The sequence below is a fragment of the Artemia franciscana genome, chromosome 20, assembly GCF_032884065.1.
Source record: "Artemia franciscana chromosome 20, ASM3288406v1, whole genome shotgun sequence".
NCBI lineage: Eukaryota > Metazoa > Arthropoda > Branchiopoda > Anostraca > Artemiidae > Artemia > Artemia franciscana.
Window position 1 is genome coordinate 15533199 of NC_088882.1, and position 20950 is coordinate 15554148.

At 33.5% G+C, this 20950-nt stretch overlaps 1 protein-coding gene across 13 annotated transcripts in view; it reads left to right on the forward strand.

The window, feature by feature from the left end:
- LOC136039799 (RNA binding protein fox-1 homolog 3-like) overlaps positions 1–20950 on the forward strand; it is a 242340-nt gene that overhangs the window by 146824 nt on the left and 74566 nt on the right. For all 13 annotated transcript variants that reach the window (XM_065723687.1, XM_065723688.1, XM_065723691.1 and 10 more), the window contains one exon: positions 17269–17445. In XM_065723687.1, coding sequence (XP_065579759.1) covers positions 17272–17445 — 174 coding nt within the window. In that variant the 5' untranslated portion in view covers positions 17269–17271. The remainder of the gene's footprint in view (positions 1–17268; positions 17446–20950) is intronic.

The window sequence follows — 20950 nt, forward strand, 5'->3', positions numbered from 1 at the left end:
ATAATACGATATCAACCGCTTCCTTTAAAAAGAAGCCTGATATGTCGTTTATTACTACCATCTGCCACTACATCCATTCATTGTCATAGCAGTTTCTTCTATTGCCGCAATATGTAAAGTCAGTGGCGTCAATTCACGAAAATTTATGGGGTGGGACGAGATGTATTTTTCTATATCTAAGGGGTGCTGTGTTTTCAATTAAAATAGAAAAAAATGATTTTTTAATGAAAATACCTCCGAAATGATATTTTATTAAAGCTATAAAAGCCCTTACTGATAAAATTGTGTAAACTTGTCAGAAAGACACGGTGGTACACAGCTATCTCTGGGTTTCTGCAGGAGGAAGCTACTTTCTACTTTGGATCGATTGCTTGGGACGTAGCTTTGGACGGTGAATATTTACTAGGAGGGGGGTTTCAGGATTTGTCTCTTAGCGAAGATTAAGTGGATGCACATGTAAACTAGGTAAAGTCATAAGTTCGATATGCAATTTTTGTTGTTGTTTGGCGTTATTAATCCAGTATCTTGTTTTCTTGGAATTATAAAAAACTCTTAATCTGACTGTAGGTAATAAAATTGATGCGATGTCTTGCTTTACGAGATAAATTTATTTTTATCCATTTAGACATGAAAGTCCTTCATAAAACAAGAACGAGCATTAGCAAATACTTGTAAACCCTTTTAAGCCATTTAATCAATGTGATATTTTCTCATTGGATATGCGACTTTGAAATGGGGATGGTTTATAGAGCCTTTTTTAGAGATACATTACTTGGATTCCGCAAGGAAGTTTATCCGTGAACTACTCAGGTCAGTCTTCTTTCTAATCCTGAACTAAATTTTCCACTTTAAGACGTACGGTGTATTTGGATCCGCCAGACTTCTGGCGTGATTGGCCAAGTCCCTTATTTTTCAAAATTGTTGTTTAATCTTTGCTTTTGATTCAGTTAACTACGTATACTCATGATGAAAATCCTTACTGAAAAATATTTCTCAAAATTAAAAAAGACCTGGTATTTGAATGGTAATTTCTTTTGGCTACTTACGGCATTCTAGCTATTATTAATAATTATATGTTAGTCTTAGTCAATTGTGTTCTTAGTGCATACTCGTCATTCTATCCTGCTATTTGTTTTATGGCAAGCCGACTTGGCAATTGAACCGCACAAGTTTCAAACGTCAGTAAATTGAACAATAATGTTAATACGTTATCAAATTATATTGTTTGCTGATGTTGCAGTAAAGCAAGGAACCTGGCAGCTTTTGTCTGCCTAAAGCATCATAAAACTCATTTGCGGTGACACCTTCAACTATTTGTTTCCTTCGCTTTTAGTGAAGCAGAACGGCAATTGCACTGTTTTTATAAAGCACGTATTATTATAATGAGAAAGAAAGAATAAACTACATACCAAAGGCAAAAAAAGATGTATGCTACTACCTTATGAAATTTTTTAAATCAAATTCCGTTCCTTCTGTTTCTTTTTTAACCTATTAAGTTAAATTTAATAGTCGTAACATCTATAAGCTAAATAAAATACCTCAAACTCTTTAACTGTACGATTAAACTGACGAGTAGTTAGTAGACAATTTTGCAGAGAGCGGGAGTAAGGCCCTCCCCCTCCTACTCCCGTGCCGTTTACTCAAACTGTATAAATTATAGATCTACCCGTTCGCCTGCGAGTCCAGGGGAGTTTTCGGTCATGTGTCAATCCTGAGACTCGGTAACCCGCCTCAGACTCTAGGCCGACGGACCCTAAAAGGCTCAGTCGTTTGTTTGCCTCTCAGTCCAAGCGAATTCAATCCCCCGTTTTGTATACAAGTTCTATTTATGTATCAATAGATACCCGTTTTGTATCAATCTATTTATCTCTTGTTCATTCATATATTAATTATTGTTCCATTATTTATTTGAGTACGTTTCAGTCACATATTTCTCCTATTGTGAAGTTACAAAATAAAGCAATGAGAATCCTCAAGATGTTATTTTATTCCCCAGTTTCTCTTCCTCGTAAATCTCCAACTAAGAGTCTTTACAAATATTTTAATATCATTCCGGTTAGACAAATTTTAGCTTTTCAATGTATACTTTTCCGTGTCCGTTATCTAAAGCATCTGCAACCGGATTATTTTAAATCATTTTTTCCAGGCCCTCCCTCAGTCTGACCATATAATACCCGTTGTCCTTTAAGTAAGCTTCCTGTGCCTTTCATTGTCTCCGAACGGTCTAGATTTTTGCCTAAAAATGTTATTAAAAAATTATTGGAACACACATGAATCTTTTTTTGATAAGAGTCTATCGCTATTAACATTAAAAAACTAAAATCAAAGCTCTGCTAATTAGTAAATATTAATTTGTGAGTATCTCCCGGCCCTTCAGCTATCGGATAAATATTGAGAATATTTTTGATAATTTTTTTTCTGCATTTATTTTTTGGCGTGAGATAGAGTGAGAAGTGTGATGATATCCGTTTCTTCTGGGTTTGTTTGTTCTTACTGTTTCTACTGTCGTCCGGCTTTCGAGCCAGTCTCCCTGCCGGGGATGTTATGTGAATAGTTTGAATATGTATAGTTAAAGAATAATAAAGAACTTGAACTTGAAGTTGCCCAATTGCCTGCTCAAATACCTTGTAAGGACCATAAATTGTTTGCGAAGAAATAATGATTTGTTAAAAATAAACACTAAATTTTGAACGCTCCATAATTACCATTGAGCTTAAGACTCCGTTATAATTTTGTAGAAAACTATTTTGAAATGAATAAAAGTAATACGATCATAAAAAACATTGAAGTAAAACCCTCTCCCTTCTAAGAGATGTTTCCAGTCCCTCTGAAATACAAAATATAAACAGTGATATAAGAATTCAGAATAAAAATTATATTTAGATGAATATATACATTACTTCGTTTCACCTTTAATGCGCTCTGCATTTGTTTCCGATTCTACCTTCAAGTCAAAAGAGGGATTTTAATGTTCTTAAATTAAAGTTCCCCAGCAGAGATTTTGGAGAGCATTCCAGCTCAAGGAATTCCGGAACAGCTGTTGATATAATGTCAAAACCCTAGGAGGCTTGTATCTAAATATATCAATATATACGTCTTCCAGACGCCAGCCTATCAGAATGTAGATTTCTACGTAGGAATTTAATAAACTATTGAGACGCTGTAAAGTTTATGGCCGTTAAAATTCAATCGAAGGTTGTCACTTGGCAGTGGTCTTTTTCCTAGCATTGTGGATTTTCGTTTTCATTTCAAGTGATGTCGTTCAGATATACAAGTTCATTATCTTATGGGTTAAAAAAGGGGGAAGGGCTGATTGAAGGTGTACAAAATAAGTCTCAGTTACCCTTTCGAGGTTCTTTGCTGTTTTTTCCAGTTTTTTTCGTAATAGTACTATATTAAAAGATTTGGGCACTCCTTAGAAATGCTATGCAAATTTCGAATTTTCCTGATATTTGAGAATAAGTTGGAGTTCCGATGATATTTGAAATTCTCTCTCCTTCTTAAAAATTTTTTTGTGAGGTTTGTCTCTCGTGACAAAATTAATTTTTGTTGGTGCCCATGTCTTGACTAGCCGCTGATCACCTCTATGGCTGATCCAAACTTTGTGATTTGGACTTGGGAAGCATTCGAAATCCTCTGCAAATTAGGAAGCTCTTTTTTGTTTTTTCAACAGTATGAAATCAACATTTAAAAGCTGGGATATTATCCTTTTAACTCCCTGTGGAATTTATGGCCAAGAATTTTTTTTATGACAAACATTGTCCTCAGTTCCCAACTTGTTCAGCTATTCTAGTGAAGCCTTTTACAGTAAAAATCACACATTTCAGTAAAATTCACGTGTTAAAGTGTACATTTTGTGGTCCGGTGTAAAACTGAGACACGGCTTGTATTTTAATATATAAATAGGTGTATAAATATATAAAGATATATATGTGTATATAAATAGGTATGTAAGTATATGAAAACACATATATAAATACATAAACTATATTTACATATATAAATATATATAAATAGGTGTACAAATATATAGAATATATAAATATATAAATAGGTTCCACACGACAATTTCTAAAATCCAGACCCTACGCAAGAATGTAATAAACTACTCAAATGCTGGAAATTTTTTACTTGTGAAATCGGAATCAAAGATAATGAATCTCTTTGTAGTCTTCTTTCCCGCATTATTACAAATGTTCTTATTTGTTTCTCCTGATTATTACTGCTAGAAAAATATGTGGAGATTTTTCCATTCTCAGAATGAAATGGAGAAAAGTTGAGATTAAACAGTCGTCCATAAACTCTTTAAGGTCACTGGGAAAGGCTTCAAAACTACGATAATGAAGATATCCTATCATTTGTTTAATTTTTTTTTTTTTCGTCGTATATTTCCAAGTTTGAAAGCCCCACAAACCGATTTCAATGTTTTCATTTTGACTATATTGTGAATTTTGTGCCCGTTAAATAATTTTAGAGCTATCTTGTTTGTTTCTTCTTCTTTCCAATTCCTTCTCCAGTTAGTCATCTGTAAGTACTCCTTCTTGGAGTAGCGTAAAAAGGACCCGTAATACTCATGGTCTCTTTTTAATGCTCTCTGACTTTTTATAGCCAGTATTTTCTATAAATAGTTAACCATCTTTGCACATCTTACTATTTCATATTTTTTTTTATTTCATTAATTTTTTATTGACATGACTTATTGGAATTTTTGTGTCACCTGAAGTCCTTCTCTGATGGGCAAGCGAAGGGTTGTCCGCTTAGTTATAAATCTGTACCAGGTTATGCGCGCCACGGGTGGCTGATGTGTACTGAATGTTGCCCGAATTGTACCATACTGGTGCGAAGAGGCACGGCTTAGTGGAAGTATACCACATACCGCACGTGATGGAGCAAGTTGCCAAGTCAGCGTTCAATTTCTTTTTTTATCCGTTACAGGGCTCGAATTGTCCAGTTTTCTTCTATTCTTTGGTTCTTTTTAATAGAGTTTCAATAAGAACTTTTTTCGATATTTTTTGTAGAACTCTTTTAGATTTTTTTTTACAATTGCTTTTCCAGGTGGTTATTTGTAACTTCTTCGATTTTTTGCTATCCTTTGGTCCTTTTTAATAGAATTTTGGTGATAAGTGGCTAATTTATGACCATTAAATTTCCTCGTTTAGTCCGTCAGGGTTTATAATTAATATTAAAAATAATGGTTGATAAAAGTGTATGTTGTATAATAAATTATGGCTATTGGCTCAGTAGATAGTGAATTGGAAATAAAGAAAAGTAGGAATACTAATCGAGAACGAACGATAGGAAGGAAGAAAAGAAGCCAAAACAAAACCTGTTTTTTGTTTTTGCAGTTATTAATTATTTTATTCTTGTTGTTGCTATTGTATATATTGAGAATGCAGTTTCTCTTCCTAAACAAGCTACTTGTTCAAGCTACTTTTCAAAAGTTTCATTTGTTCTTTAAAACCCCTAAGTTGTTTATAGTTACCCTTTTCAACAAGTAATTAAAAGGCACTCGATCATCATATGTTTCATAATTCCGGAATTATTATTATTTTTTACCACTCTGTGTCATTTATGACCTTGTTTGTAAACTTTCTTGGGAGTTTTTATTGTTCCTAAAGCCCCCTTTTGATTATAAAGTCGGTTCCCGTTTAGATATGAGATTTTTCTGTTTCGTTTGTCGTTTGTCAGGTTGATTGGCCAACCAAGAGCAAAACTCATTAACTTCCTTTGTACCCTCGGCCATACTCACGTACTAGCTATTCTGTACTGTACTGTACTCGCGCTTTCTTTTCCATTCCCTTTGCCTTTTTATAGCTTTTATTTTCTGCAATGAAAAAACAAGCTTTGGGCATCTAATAATTTCATTTTTTTTATTGTTTTTTTTTTCGTTTTATTGACACGCCTTTTTTTGGGTTTGTGTGTCATCTGAAGTCTTTCCCTGATGAGCAAGTGAATGATTACTTGCTTAGAAAAAAAAATCTTATACCAGAATGCGCGCGCCACGCTTGATCAAAGCGCATCACGTGTTGCACGATTTGTACCATCCTGGTACAAAAAGGCACGGCTTAGTGGAAGTGTACCACCCATAATAGGGCACGTGGCGTATTCAGCGTTCGTATTCTTTTATCCATGACAATGCTCATATTGTCGGTTTTAAAACAAAAAAGGTTTTAACAGAAGAACAAAAATGGGTTTGAAAATTGATTTATCAGATTCATGTGATCTTTAGCTGAATAATTTAGCTTCAATTAAGTGGCGTCCACATGCATGTCTAGTTCTGTCACTGGACATGGATGTCTAGCCCTGGATGTGCTCATGAGATTGTATAGCCGAATATAAACAACACTACCACTTACAAATAATAAAGACGGTGAGAGAAGGGCATCCTGATTGGCTTGAAACCCCAACACATAGTTCTCAAATCTAAAGCTGGGTGCTTGGATGTGATTTGTTTCAGCCAAGCATCGGTTTTTGTGTATGTACAGGAGCGAATTTAAGGCAGATGTCTTACCAGACACGTGTCTTGGCACCGAGTTCTTTCTGGAGGCATAAGAGCTGGTATTTAGAGCATACAATAAGGAAAGTAGTTCATGAGCTAGAAATATGGAAAGTCAAGGGGAAAGAGTATGGAAAAGGTTACTGGGTAATGGCAATGGTCAAACCCTAGGTAACTGTATGACTATTTAGGGGATTATGTAAACAGATTTCTTTTTGAGCTTGTGGTTCAATTTGGATAGTCTAAGAGCTAGTGGTCCAGGATGACGCTATTTTAGGCTTATTGGTCCTTGTATAAAATTATGGGTGATCTAACCTCTTCTTTTGAAGTGAATAAACCTTAAAAAATACTACCAGGGGATGAAAATGCAATAAAGACATCTCCTACCTCGTACACATTTTTTGGAGAAAAAAAAGTATGAGATGAGTCCTTTTGTCTTCGGCATGGAGATAATTTTTGGTACACTCATCTGCTTTTAACACTCAGGCTTCAGATACTTTGAGGGAACAATTCTGCTTTTTGGTTTAGTACTTGAACAATTTTATTTTCTAATTTCTTTACTCTGTATGGGAACATTTAGAACATTCCGTGCACTGTGTATGATTCTTAAAGCCTTTTTCTAATTGTCGTAAAATCGTTTATTTAAAATCAAACACACGACATTTTAAATAAGCCACCCGAGAAGCATAGTTTGTTCAGGAAGGGGTAAACTCTTAATTAACATAGAATAAATAAAAAGAAGATATAAAAGAGACAAAAATGAGAGAGGAAAAGTTGTTACTTACTGCAGTCGAGACGAGTAACTTAATCTTAATTTCATCACAAAACAAACTAATAGCCCTCCAAAAAACCCCCAAAAAACTAGAAATCGTAATTTAAATATAATAAATGTCTAATTTGTTTTCTTCTATTGAGCTAAAACTCTCTGTAGCTAGTCTAGATTGGCTAGCTGGTCTCATTTATTGGGGCATTCAATATTTTTTTGCATCCTTAGTTGTCATGCCGCATTAAATTCACCGTTATTCGGGCTTTCTACCTTCCCCCTGCTATTCACAATGCTTGGATCTCTTTAGAACTGTTTCCCCCAAATTACTGTTTATATCGATCCAAGAATGCTAGGCAAGGAGATAGTCTGACATTTTGTCGACCAATGAAAATGCTGCTCTCACTGTTAGAATTCTAATGACCTATTATATAGGCTGTGGAGTAGTTATTGAGGCTAAGGTTTTATCAGTTTCGTCGTGCAAAATTAAATGATGTTAAGTGAATTTTAGTTTTTAGCAATTGAAAACTAATATTAAGTTCAGACCGAAAAGGATAGTATGTTTCGTGTGCGGAATCTAGACTCGATATGATAATAATAGTTGCAGCGGTAGCTGCAACCTAGTAAAGAGCGAACCACAGCCCATTTTAATCAAAAGTTAAAAAATGTATTTAAAAAAAAACTGCCCTGTGAAAAAGAATTACCGTCTGACATTGATTCAGGAATGGTAACTATTATTTCGTTTCGTCTTAAAAGTAAAAGTTTATCGCGGAAAGAAATTTATGGTGATTTCGAAAAAAGCCTGAAACCCCTCAAAAAGGTCGTCGGGTCAAAATGAAAAGCGTACCATTGGAATCAGCATGGTCAAAAACCTGAAAAATAGGAATTACAGTCTCCCTCCTTGAACAACAAGGACAATCACTTTTTTGCATCGGTAACACCAATCTGTCTCCTTTTTGTCTTTTTTTTTTCAGCAGGCCTAGTGGGCTACTCGAACATCATAGAGAGATGCTTGATGGCTCATTCAAATTCTATTTCTCATATCTACGTACTTTTTATGAATTCTGCTATCTGCAAGTGCCATATGGCGCTAAAGTGACACTTTTTGTGCCATTTCTCAGGGGGTGGCCTTAGCAGGCTACAAGAAATTCGTTGACAGATTTTTATTGCTCATATTAAAGACATTGCTTATATTTACGTTCTTCCTTTAAATTCCAGCATCTGCAAGTTCTAAATGACACTAAAATGATACTTTTTGTGCCATTTCTCAAGGGGCGGCATTAGCAGGCTACCAGAACATCGTAGATAGATTTTTGTAGCTCATATAAAAGACATTACTTATATCTGCGTTATTCCTATGAATTCCACCATCTGCCAGTTCCAAATACGGTACCAAATACGGCACTAGAAATGGCACTTTTGGTGCCATGTCTCCAGTGGAAAAGAAAGGGCTATTGGGGTAGCAAAACTTATGAGCTATGTTTAATGGCTGGTCTAAAAGCTATTTTAGCTTCACATATCCAGAAACACACATATCCGTGTTTTTTTTATATATTAATTCTACCATTCTAAGTGCGGTATAGTACTGAAAACAGCCACGTACGCAGGAATATTTTTCGGGGGGGGGGGGAAAACGTTCGAAACAACAGATATAAAGTAACACTTTTTATTTAGTAACTAAATAAATGCAAAAAGCACGTATATCGGAAAATACAGATTAACTTTAATCTGTAATATTGTAGCGGATGGGGGGGGGGGGAAGAAGACTGAAGCCTCAAAAATACGTTTTAGGCTCAGGTTATGTTCATAGCGATTTAGAACCAGTGATTAATCTTTTATATCCCACTGAAAGGGAAATTTTAGGGTTAACCGTGCAATATGGGTGCTGTGGGGGCTAGTTCTTCTATTGCGGAAACGTCGATTTTAATGAAAAATGATAGTTTCCGAAATTGATCCATTAAAAGCTGTACTTTATCCTGAAAAAAGGGGGGGGGGGTAAACGCCCCAATGTCAAGGATAATTCTATTTGCTGTGGAAACCTTTGCCCCCCCCCTGCGTACGTGCCAGACTGAAAACAACACTTATAGTGCAACTTCTGAAGTCGAAAGGCTCTGAACTACAAAACAGGTGCTATTGTAATCGTTATGTTCCAGAACTCTTAACTGGAGGTTTATAAGAACACCCCCCTCCCAGCCCCCTAGTAAGTCTCATAAATCGTCTGCTCATCAATAAGCTACTGAAACATTAGCAGGCTATGACACCATCGTAGATATATGTTTAATGGCTCAATTAAAAGCTATTGCTTATATTTAATAGGTTTTTACAAATTCTATTATCTATTAGATTTCACAGATTTCAATGTTGACTAGTTTCTGAGGAGAATTTGCAATGAAATCTTTGTGATGGTTAAAGCATTAGCTGCAATCTAGTAAAAAGCGAAGCACAGCCCATAGTAACTAAAAGTTCTAGAGCGTTAAAACAGCCCTTTTTTCTTCGTTTTTTCCAGGCCTAGCGGGTTACAAGAACATAATAGAGTGATACTTAAGAGCTCATTCAAAAGCTGTTTCTCATATGTACGTGGTTTATATAAATTCTACCACCTGCAAGTGCCATCTGGCACGAAAAACACACTTTATGCCGTTTCTTAAGGGGCGGGGCTAGCGGACTACAAGAACATCTTATATAGATTTTGGATAGCTCATAAAAAATATTATTCATATCTACGTTCTTCCTATGAATTCCACTATCTGCAATTTTCAAATGGCATTAAAAACGGCACTTGGTGCCATATTTCCAGTTGAAAAGCTTGGGTTATTGGGCTACCAGAACTTTTGCTCATATCTACCTGGTTTTTATCAATTCTACCACTCGTAAGTGAGATATAGCACAGAAAACAACACTTTTGGTGCTACATCTTAGGTTGAAAATCTTGGAAGTATAAAACGGTATCTTCGTAATAATTATGGTCCAAAACTCTTAACTGAAGGTTTGCAAGATCATCTCCCGCTTGTTCCTCTTCCAGGCCCCCTTAATAAGATACGCAATTAAAGTCCTACAAATGCCAATATATTAAATTACATTATTAGGGGCGTGGTTCTATTAGTACAGCGCTGGACTTCAAGTTAGATTGTCATGTGTTTGATTCCAGCTTGGACTTTTTTTTTCAATAATGATTTGTTCCCTCTTATGATTAGTTTTCAGATAATCCACTATTACTTGCAAATGTAACTCACTTATTTTTTAAAGCATATCCCTAGAACGCTTATTTTAAACCTTTTACTCATATCTACGTGCCTCTCATCAATTTTACCATCCATAAAAGCCACACAACACAAAAAATGGCGCTTTTGGTGCCACTTCTTAAGTGGAAGAGTTTGGAAGCATGAAACATGGTCCAAAGCCCTTAAGTGAAGGCTTATAAAAACCCCTCACATATACTTCCCCTCCAGACCCTCTTAGTAAGTTTCATAAATTGCCTACTCGTCCCAAAAGTAAAAGATTATTGCAAAAACAAATTAACTAAAACTAATAACTTTTAACAAAAAATCTACCAAAAATTAAGTTTAAATGATCAACAGTTTTGAACTGAACCTTCAAACTTCACTCTGTGATGAAGCCTGTGTGCTAGTTCTAACGGCGGTAAATGAGAAGAAGGGACGTCCTTGCCCCCTTAGTTTTTGCTCCTGCCTAGGTTTTGAAAAATACGTTTTTAGTCATTTCATTGGAAAAGGCACCTTTTTCGTTTGAAAAAAAATGGAGGAAACAGCCGAAAGTGCACTTTGTGGGAATGTGCTAACAAGTTAAATTTATAAAAAGCGATTAGGTATAAATATAAGCTTTTAAATGAGCCTTTAAACAGCTCTCTTTGTTACAGTAACCTTCTAATTTCTGCTAGTCAGTAGGTGATTTATAAAGCCCTGTCTTCATTATGACTTTTTCAGGCTAAGTCGGCCGAGTAAAAGAGCTTTTTATTTATCGAAAACAAACTGTTCGGAAAAACATGTATTAGTTTATTGTTGTCAAGCTACATACTCCCTTTTGACTCCCCAATCAATATTCCGTTTTTTTTATCTGACTTTTGTTTTCAGTAAAGCGATAGTTTTCCCAGAAACATAGTGAAACATGATTAGTTGTTTTATTTGTACCAGTTTTATTGATATATATATATTAGATAGGCTGTGAAGTACTAATTTTTGTCCATTTAAGTTCCAACTTCACTCTTTACTTCCCTCGAAAAACTTAAAAAAATAATTAATGTATAATATAGGTCAGTGGTTTCTAACCGATTTTGGGCCATGTCCCACCTAGACATTTTTAAAATTCAGATGCACCCTTTGTGCTATTCAATTTTCTTTTTCAAAATTTTACATGTATTCACCTGAAGAAAGCTTAAAAGGCAATTAATTTGGTGTAATTTTTTTTGGTTGTCCTCTAGGCATATTTAATACTGATAAAAATGTTGTCAGAACACCTTTTATACAGTGTAGATTGATTCACATGAAAAAGTTTTTTTTTTCAAAATTAAGGCTCTAAAGTACAGTCAGTCGAAGGGTGCACCTCCTGCCTCTGACCTACCGAAATATTGCCAAGCCCTAATGGTCGGGCCTGTGCCCCACGTCGGGAATCACGGATATAGATCCATGAGATGCAGCAAGCTTTTATCGATCTGGGGATCACTTTTCAGTTGGGGGAGAGATATGTAGAACCAGTGTTTTGTAAAGAAAATGTGATATTCATTCTTTGACTGATCTTGAGTATATTTTTGCTAGTCAAACTTCTCTTGTAAATTAGTATTTAGTGATTCTGTCTACATAAATTTTTTGCTACCTGCTCTAGTGCTAGTAGATATATATATATATATATATATATATATATATATATATATATATATATATATATATATATATATATATATATATATATATATATATATATATATATATATATATATATAGGTCATGAGCTTAATGCTTTACTATTAGATTTGATTATTATTGTCTTGTATAGCGTATCTCAACTATTGTAGAGGAAAAATACACGTAATTTGTTGCATTTTGGTAGCCAGGTAGGCACTAATCTATCGGGTGGTAGGGAGAAAATATAAAACGAGGGGCTGACTCCCTTTTGGGATTCTTCATTCCCCCTTCTTCTTGGCTCCCTTTAGATAATTGAAGAAAACTTTTCTTGTTCTTTATTTGGCTGATTTTCTAGTCATTTTTTTAAACATCACAGAGAGGGAGTGTAGACTTGCCTTGAGAATTTTTGAAGTTTCTTAAGTTGGCTGACAAGAACTTAACAACGTTTCTTTGTACCCAAATTTTGGCCATAGACCCGTGGCTTAAAATTTCAGTGACCCAGACAATGGAAACGTGAAGCTCAATAAACTGATCGCATATTCCCATATACTACTATCGACAACTGGGACACGACATTTCGTAAAGTCGCTTTCACTTACCATTGCTGATATAATTTAAACGGATTCCACAGCTTATATTTGGAGCAAAAATCTCTCCCATCGAAATGTCTTCTTGGATTAGGAGGGGAGTATTCCTTTAATTAAGCTTCGATATTATCTATTTCAGGATATCTATAGCCCATTGATTAGAGCTTGAATTAGGCAGTATTTAACTCTTGATTGGATAGTATTTGAATTGGGCTACAATTCAGTATTATGAGTATTGAATTGGGCTGCAATTCAGTATACAATTCAGTTTAGTTACAGGTTACATACGCAACGGGAGTTTATAATCTTCTGATTTTTCACAATGATCTCAATTTCAAGTAAAAGATAAAACATGTCATTTTTACTTATTGAATTATTACAATAGAAGAAGTTATTCATATTAAAATAAGCATTGTATCTTAACTATTTTATTTGTTGAATTTTTACTGCAATCCAGGAGGGAAAATGTGCTTGGAAGAAAAATGATCTCGTGTTCTTAAAAGGATAGAAAAAGGGCTATTTGACTTGATTTGAAAAAAGGTTGATTTGATTTGAAAAAGGGCTATGCTATTTGATTTTCACTTTTCTTCACATTGTTTCGCAAAATTTTGTTGAAAGCTGGTGTTTGCCGAGGATCAGAACATCGGCACAGCCACATTATTTATATCTGAATCTTAATCCTGTTATAATTTTTCTATGACTAAATGGTAAATGAAAAACAAATATATATATTCGTATACGTTTCGACTTAAGAGGCCATGAATGTATCAAGCCTGTTGCTGAACTGGAGTTGCTGTTTAAGTTTCAATTAAGTCTCCGGATAATTTCACAAAACCTTGGCAAAAGCTCGAGTTTCTCAGGGATGAAAAGTACCAAATTTTATTTTCGGTGTCTAAAGATTTCAAATCATTAATATTGTGTTTTTACCTCTATACTAAATAAAAAATCAATATGAATGCTCGCAATTTTAAAACCATATTTTTGGTAAAAATGGTCGATGGTAAAAGCCTCGTCTAAAAGCTGTTGTCTTTGAAGGGTTAGTTAGGCTGATTTTTTAGTTCTGTACAGCTCATTTCTCTATTTATTTGTCATGATGACATTTATTTGTCAAATAAATATAATAATTTATTCATCATAAGTTGAAAATCTATTAGTTTTGGTTTTTTAGTTTTTAAGGCTCATATTAGATACACTCCGGGGTAGGTTGTCCATAATTGTTCTGTACTGCTCATTTCCCTATTTATTTGTTATAATAACATTTATTTGTTAAAAATAAATGTCATAATTTATTTGTCATAATTTTGAAAATCGAGTGGTTTTGATATAATAAATGTCGTAATTTATTTGTCATAAGTTGAAAATCTAGTAGTTTTGGATCTTTAGTTTCTTAAGGATCGTATTAGATACACTCTTGGGTAGGTCCGCGAGGCATGGCTGTCCTTGAATTCTATGGGAGGGTAGAAAGGCTTTGCTAAAAGGCTGATAACTTTTATGATAAATGATAAAATGATAAATTTTATGGCGATCTATGCCCTTTAGTTCCATCCTCCCAGTTTTTTGTGAAGGATTCTCTAAATAAGATTTTTTGGTATACACTGAAGTCTTTGTTTTCAAAGCTCAATTCTTTTTTATTCAACCAATCCCACGTGAACGTAATTAACGTGTATAGCGTGGATAACAGAAGGGATAACAAGAAATAACAGGGATAACAAGAAGAGGCTCTGAGATGCCAACATTCATAAAGTCTCTTTTGGTATTTACACAAATTTTATAGGACTTATTTACAAAAGCTCTTGCATTTTCGTTCTACAATTAGTTTTTATTCCCAAATCCCATTCCCCTGGAAAATCGTGGCCGAAAGGTTTCGTGATTTATCTTTTATATAAGAAAAGTACAACTTTTGTCCTGGTAATCCCTAAGCTATTTAAGTGAATTATTCATGCGTCAGTTAAGCAAGTATGGAAGATGAGGCAGTATTCGTCTTTATTACTTGGGAATGAGCCATTTCCGCTGTTTATAAATTGCATTTTTAATGCTTTGGAATTAATGTTTCCTCTTTTGACAGATGTAATCATATCAAAAATGGTATTCAGACGCTTGATTGGTTATCCTATTACCTCATATCGGCTGTCGCCTATGTCCCCATAGTCTCTAGGGGGGCTAGCCAAAGACCAATAGAAACTAAAAAGAAAATTTAAGTTTCTCTCTGGAGAAGTAACGCTATCTAGCGCTTCAAGCGAAATAAGAGAACTGCTTACGCTTCGTTTATTCTAATGTAGACATATTAAAATTTTAAGTCAGTTCGGCAATGTTATTTTATTTGTAATTAGATTATTAGTACTTATTTTAATTACAGTTTATTATTTTAGTAATATTCTAGGTTAGCAATACTCATACTTATTAAATGATTGCTATGCTGTAGCTAGGTAAACCACAAAAAATCACATTTTCTTCGGCTAGTTCCTTGTTTTCTTTGGGCCAAAAAATAGAAGTTAGAATTGTACATTATTTTAAAAAGCTAGAATAAATTGTTGAATTACTGCATAATCCACTCAGTAGAAAATGATTGTTGCAATTCTGAATAGGGAAGTACTTGTTTATCAAAAAGCAATTTAAAAAGTAGGTTTTATTTTAAATTAAAGGTTCTTTGTTTGAGCCTTTTTTTTATTTAGATTTTATGTTAATTTTGAAATAAAGTTGAAATTTCTAAAATTTAACTAAAAATTAAAATTCTTAAATTAAATTAAAAATTTTAAAACAATTTTTTTTAGAAATTTATAATTAAAGGTTCTTTATTGATGAAGACTCTAGTTTATGGCAAGGCCTTCATATATATATATATATATATATATATATATATATATATATATATATATATATATATATATATATATATATATATATATATATATATATATATATATATATATATATATATATATATATATATATATATATATATATATGTGGCTGCAATTGCGAGTATCCCAAATATTCCAAAATATTCGGAAAACTTATTTCAAATATATTTAAGTATTTGAAAACATTTGGCTTTCAAATTAATATGTCACTATTTAACGCAATAGTATTTTTTTTTCTATAGTTTTGCACTAGTCGTTATTTTGTTGAAATCTTCTTGCCAATGTACTTAGTTAAGCGTCAATCGACTACCTAGTGATTGACACTAAAATCTCGAATTAATGCAGTTCTTCCATACAAAATTTATAGTAGCACTGAGAAAAAAAAAAGAAGATATCCACTAACAAGCAAACAAAGCTTTCTACTTTCTCTAAAAAGCATTATTACCTTATTTGCTTTCCAGAAAGTGTGTGAAAAACATTCTAAATAGAATTATGACTTTTCTTGCTGTATTTGCTTTGTTGATTGAAAAGAAAAACATGTTCATCCTTTTTCCCCCTCGTTTTTCCAGCTTCTTAGTATAAAAACAAGAGTTGTTTTCGGTGACTTTACAGATGAAAGATGAAAAATAAGACTTGATTTAGTTAACTAGAATTGAATTCAGTCTTTGGACTAAATTACGAGGACAATTGTTTCTATTTCCTACTTATTCTTAACTTTCATCTAGATAATTGGATTTGTGTGAACCTATTGCTTTTTACTTGGGGAATTTTTTTTTTTTAAGGCTTGGTTTTTCCTTCAAAAGTAAAACATTTTATTGAACTGTATTTTCTAGCTTAAAGTCACTGATATGAGACCTTATGTCGTGAACTTTGGTACAACTTTTGAACGTGTCGTCAACGTTGGCACTTAAATCTCTGTTTGTTTGGACAAAATATTTCTTGAAATTTTACAATTTTGATGTTTAAAATTTGGAAAGAAATTTAATAAAAAAACGTTTTGTTCAAATTTAGTAGCATATCTGTCTGCATCTCTTTGGGAGATAAAGTTTGAACAAACCATTTTCAAGATGAAAATAAAAGATATCAGTGTGTTATATGTTGAATTTTTTTTATCTGCGAATGCATACTTAGACACCCGATTTCTCTCGAATCGAGTTTCAGTTTTAGATATATGTTCAAAGCTAACGTCTCACTTAATATGAGGCATTTTGTAGATAATTTCTAATGTCGGGAGTAACTTTTCGTAGTTTATCGCTATAGTTCTCACTATCCAACGCTATTTCTAAGCCGAAAACATTCTCCTTCCTGTCTGCAAATACCTTGTCGAGAAATTTAATGTTTCTTATCCTTTTCTTTTTAGTTGAATTTGCGGCAGGCAATTTTTTTTACGCTTTGATAAATTCAGTTTAATTTATGAAAGTTGTTGTTAAAAAGATTGTATTGTAAGTATATTCAAGCTTTGCAATCTGCTTGTTTCTGATTCGAATTGTGGTCAAAAATGAATTTCGTATTTAGAAAATTTGGTTTTGCCCCTACTGTCAGAAAAAGATGTTCCATTTCTTTTTTGTTTTAGTCATTATTTCAGTTTATTAAAAAAAGAATTGGAGTGGTACCAATTTTGCCTTAAAAGAAGAAAAAACGGTGTTTGAGCCTCATGTGATTCGGCCTGCTTACATCCAGCAAATGAGATATTTTTCTTTTTCAGCAAATGGTACAAACAGGGCTGCCCGTCCAAAATCCTTTCCAGCAGTTTGGTACTTCAACAAATGCTGACGGAACTACAAACACTATGTTAAACATTAAAATGGAGAACGGTGTTTTGAAAGCAGATACAACTATAAAAGACAACATCACAGTTGATACAAGTCACATGAACCAACCTGTAAGCTATTTTGACTCAATTCCTTTTTTCTGTCCTCCTAAGTAAGAGTGACATCAGTGCAAGATCGTAAAATTAAAGAAAAAATAAATACAACACTACAACCACGTGAGAGGGGAGGGATGATTCGTGGGTTGAAACTCCAACTCATAAGGTGAAACACTATGTTAAATCACAAACACCAAAAACAAGAAGAACAATAAGGATTTCTATTCACAAGACCATGGGAAACTAATTAGAATGAATATTTTGGTCCTATGTCCCAGGGTCGTCTTCAGCAAGACATAAATATATAAGAAGAAAAACTTATAACAACATACATCAATACAACTAAAATGAAAAATTTTTCAAAACAGTCCCAGCTTCCTTACCTCTAAGTAAGGATGGTTAGGTAAGTATGCATAGGAGAATCCCCAACCCCCTCCAGTAGCTCCATACGACCGAATCTACTCTCCTCCCTACCGTCTTTGAATTAAAATGGGTGAAAAGGTCTTTGAAAACGGTTATTTTGTTCCTGTTTTTAATCTAGCATTGAAAACCAGAAAGTATGGCTTAGTAAGTATGATCATTAAGAAAAACAAACTGATCATTTAGTGGTAATATATTACTTTAATAAAGACTGCATATGCTATATTTTTAACGAATCTATTGGACTTGTCATCAAGAATGTTCTAACATGGACCTCCAAGTGCAACATTTTTATAGTTACAACGATGTTTGTTGTCAAAAGAGCGCATCGTTTCATGCTACATGGGCTTTAAAAGAACCCAGAAAAAGAAAATTTGTTTCGAGTAGTAATAACAATTGGTTTTGCGAGTAGGTTTAAGCTTATTTTTTCCACCTCTAACATCTCGAAAAAAAATTACAGAATAAAATAATGTTTGATATCTAGCTTATTTTTTCCACCTCTAACATCTCGAAAAAAAATTACAGAATAAAATAATGTTTGATATCTAGCGAATAAAAAAAGAAAAGAAAATAAATGAAAAATCCAGCCTTTCAAGCATGTGAATAAGCCACATAACGGTAATGATAAGCCACAATAACGCCATTTAACTTATTGTAGTAAACTGATTTTTTAGCTAATCAATCAATGCAGTTTATGTCTTCTTGGTAAAGATTGAAAATGAAATGGATCAATTTCCGAATATAGATAAGAGCCATTAGAGAAGCTGGTCACGTTCGACTATATATCACGTTCTATTTAGTGTCGACTAAATTGAAGAGAAGAATTGACTCCCGCTTGAATTTTAAATAAAAGCTCCCCATTTGATTTGATATTTGCAAACTAACTGTAGAAAAGAAACATTTTAATAAATTCAAATTTTGGTAAATACAAAAAGCTGCCCATGTGGACAGTTAAAAGTCCAAACATTAAATTGGTTATACTGTGAATGTTGGGTACCTAAGATTATTAAATTTGAAGAAGAAAAATTTTTTTTAGTCAAAATGGAATCGAAAAGAAAATATTTTTGTGTTCTCTTGTTCTATTCCTGCAGTAAGCGCATTTCTAAGAGAACATGTTTTATTTGATATTGACCTTGGCTGGTTCAATAGTTGCCCCCTTTCATTCTTTGGGACTGAGAATCTAGCAAAAGAGCAATTAGTAATAATAATGAAGATCTATTTGAAAAAAGTCTGCCATGTTTTGGATTTGAACCCACGACTTGTGGGCTTAGGATGTTATGTCAGCGAACTTCTGCACCTGACTGAGTTATTAGGGTGATACACTCCGTCGATGTAGACTTATCACTACGAATCTTTTTTAATTATAATTTGTCCATTTTTTGTGCGTGTTGAAAGTAAAATTTCTTTATAAGGGCTATTAAAAAAAAATTAATTGAAAGGCATGTTCTGGATATAAGTGATGTCTTAATTCGCACTTGAATCAAATAAGTTCCTTGACAGGCATGTGCGATACTTGACAGAAAGCTGGTTAAATTTAGCGTGTATTTTTATGAATTTATGTTGATGTAAAACACCGTGTATACAATTTATTTAATATACTGTTTGCCTTTTCTGCTTGAAGAATATTCTTACTTGATAGGGGCGTTGGGGATATCCTTCGTGAGCGTCGTTGGTTATATCTGTTGTACTTACGAGTAGTCTTACTGAGAAGCTCTAACAAATTGGTCAAAAATAGTATCGTTAAATTAGAAATATAACATTATATTTTTGATCAATATCCAGTTGATCAAGAATAATATTTGTTGAAAAAATTAGTAAGACCGTAGCATTATGCTTAATACTGTCATAAAGATAATATTCTTTTTATCGCTGATTTTTTTTTTTTTTAAGTAGAAGTTTTGTTTTTCTGCAACTTTTAACGAAATAAACGATTCTGGAAGGTTTTGGTGGTGGAAAACAAACGAAACAATAAGGATAATTCTTGTCGAAACCTTTTACGATTAAAATGTCTTCTGTCTGACTTTTTTTTTTGTCTCTAGCTATGCTTTGAATCAAGTACATTCGTCTGTTTTTTAACGAAATCAAGCTGTTTTTTTTTTCCTCTACATCTATAATGTGTTGTTTCTTTAATTCAGAACATATTTAAAGGTTTGAATTGCTTGTTCAGGGGGTTTAAATAGTTCAAACAGGGATAAATCCTTTTATTATAAAGTGAAAAACAAAGATAAAAATTCTGGATATTTCGATCACATATACAGGGACCGTCATCAATTTATCTGGTGATGACGGTCGCTGTATCTATGACCGAAATATCCAGCATTTTTATCATTGTTTTTGGCTTTATAATAAAATGATTTATCCCTATTTAAACTGTTATTTGTACGTCATAAAAAGGCAGTGGGGTTTTCGAAAACACCTTCTTCAGGTGGTTATGGAGGTTATTGAGTAAGGGAGGCTATGGGGCTATGGAGTTTATAGGGTTATGGAGGTCACGGGGCTATGGAGGTTAAGAAGTTGAATCTGTTTGTATTATATGTTGCCCTGATTAGGTCTATTGGAATAAAAGCCAATGCTATGGATTAATTCTTTATTATTAAGTCTTCTGTACTATCAGCTTCAAACTGCAACAGGATCAATAAATTTAATCTTATAATTCTTCTTCCTGACTTTGTTTGGCTGTTTTTGGTCATTTTGCAGAAACCTGTATATTGACGAGGATGTACATAACGAGGGTTTAATTTAACTCTAGCCTGGAACAATATTCATAGATTGAATTCTTCATTGCTTTTTTTCCAGATTAATAGTTTTTTCCTATATGTTCAAATCTACATGGATAAGAATCGTATACAATAAGCTTCGCCCTTTCAACAGACTCATGGACTTTGTCTTGTTAAACATATCCTAGATTTTCCTCTGTTATTTTTCATGTCTACATTTCTGGAGAGATAAGGATTATATTCAGTTAACTCCCGTGTAACGAGAGTCATTGATTGAATCTCGTTACGGCTTTTTTTTCCAGAATCTCGTAGGATTTTTATCCAGATTCTAATGCGATGTTTCCTCAGATTTCTGATGCTATATACACAAGAACTGTGTGTTA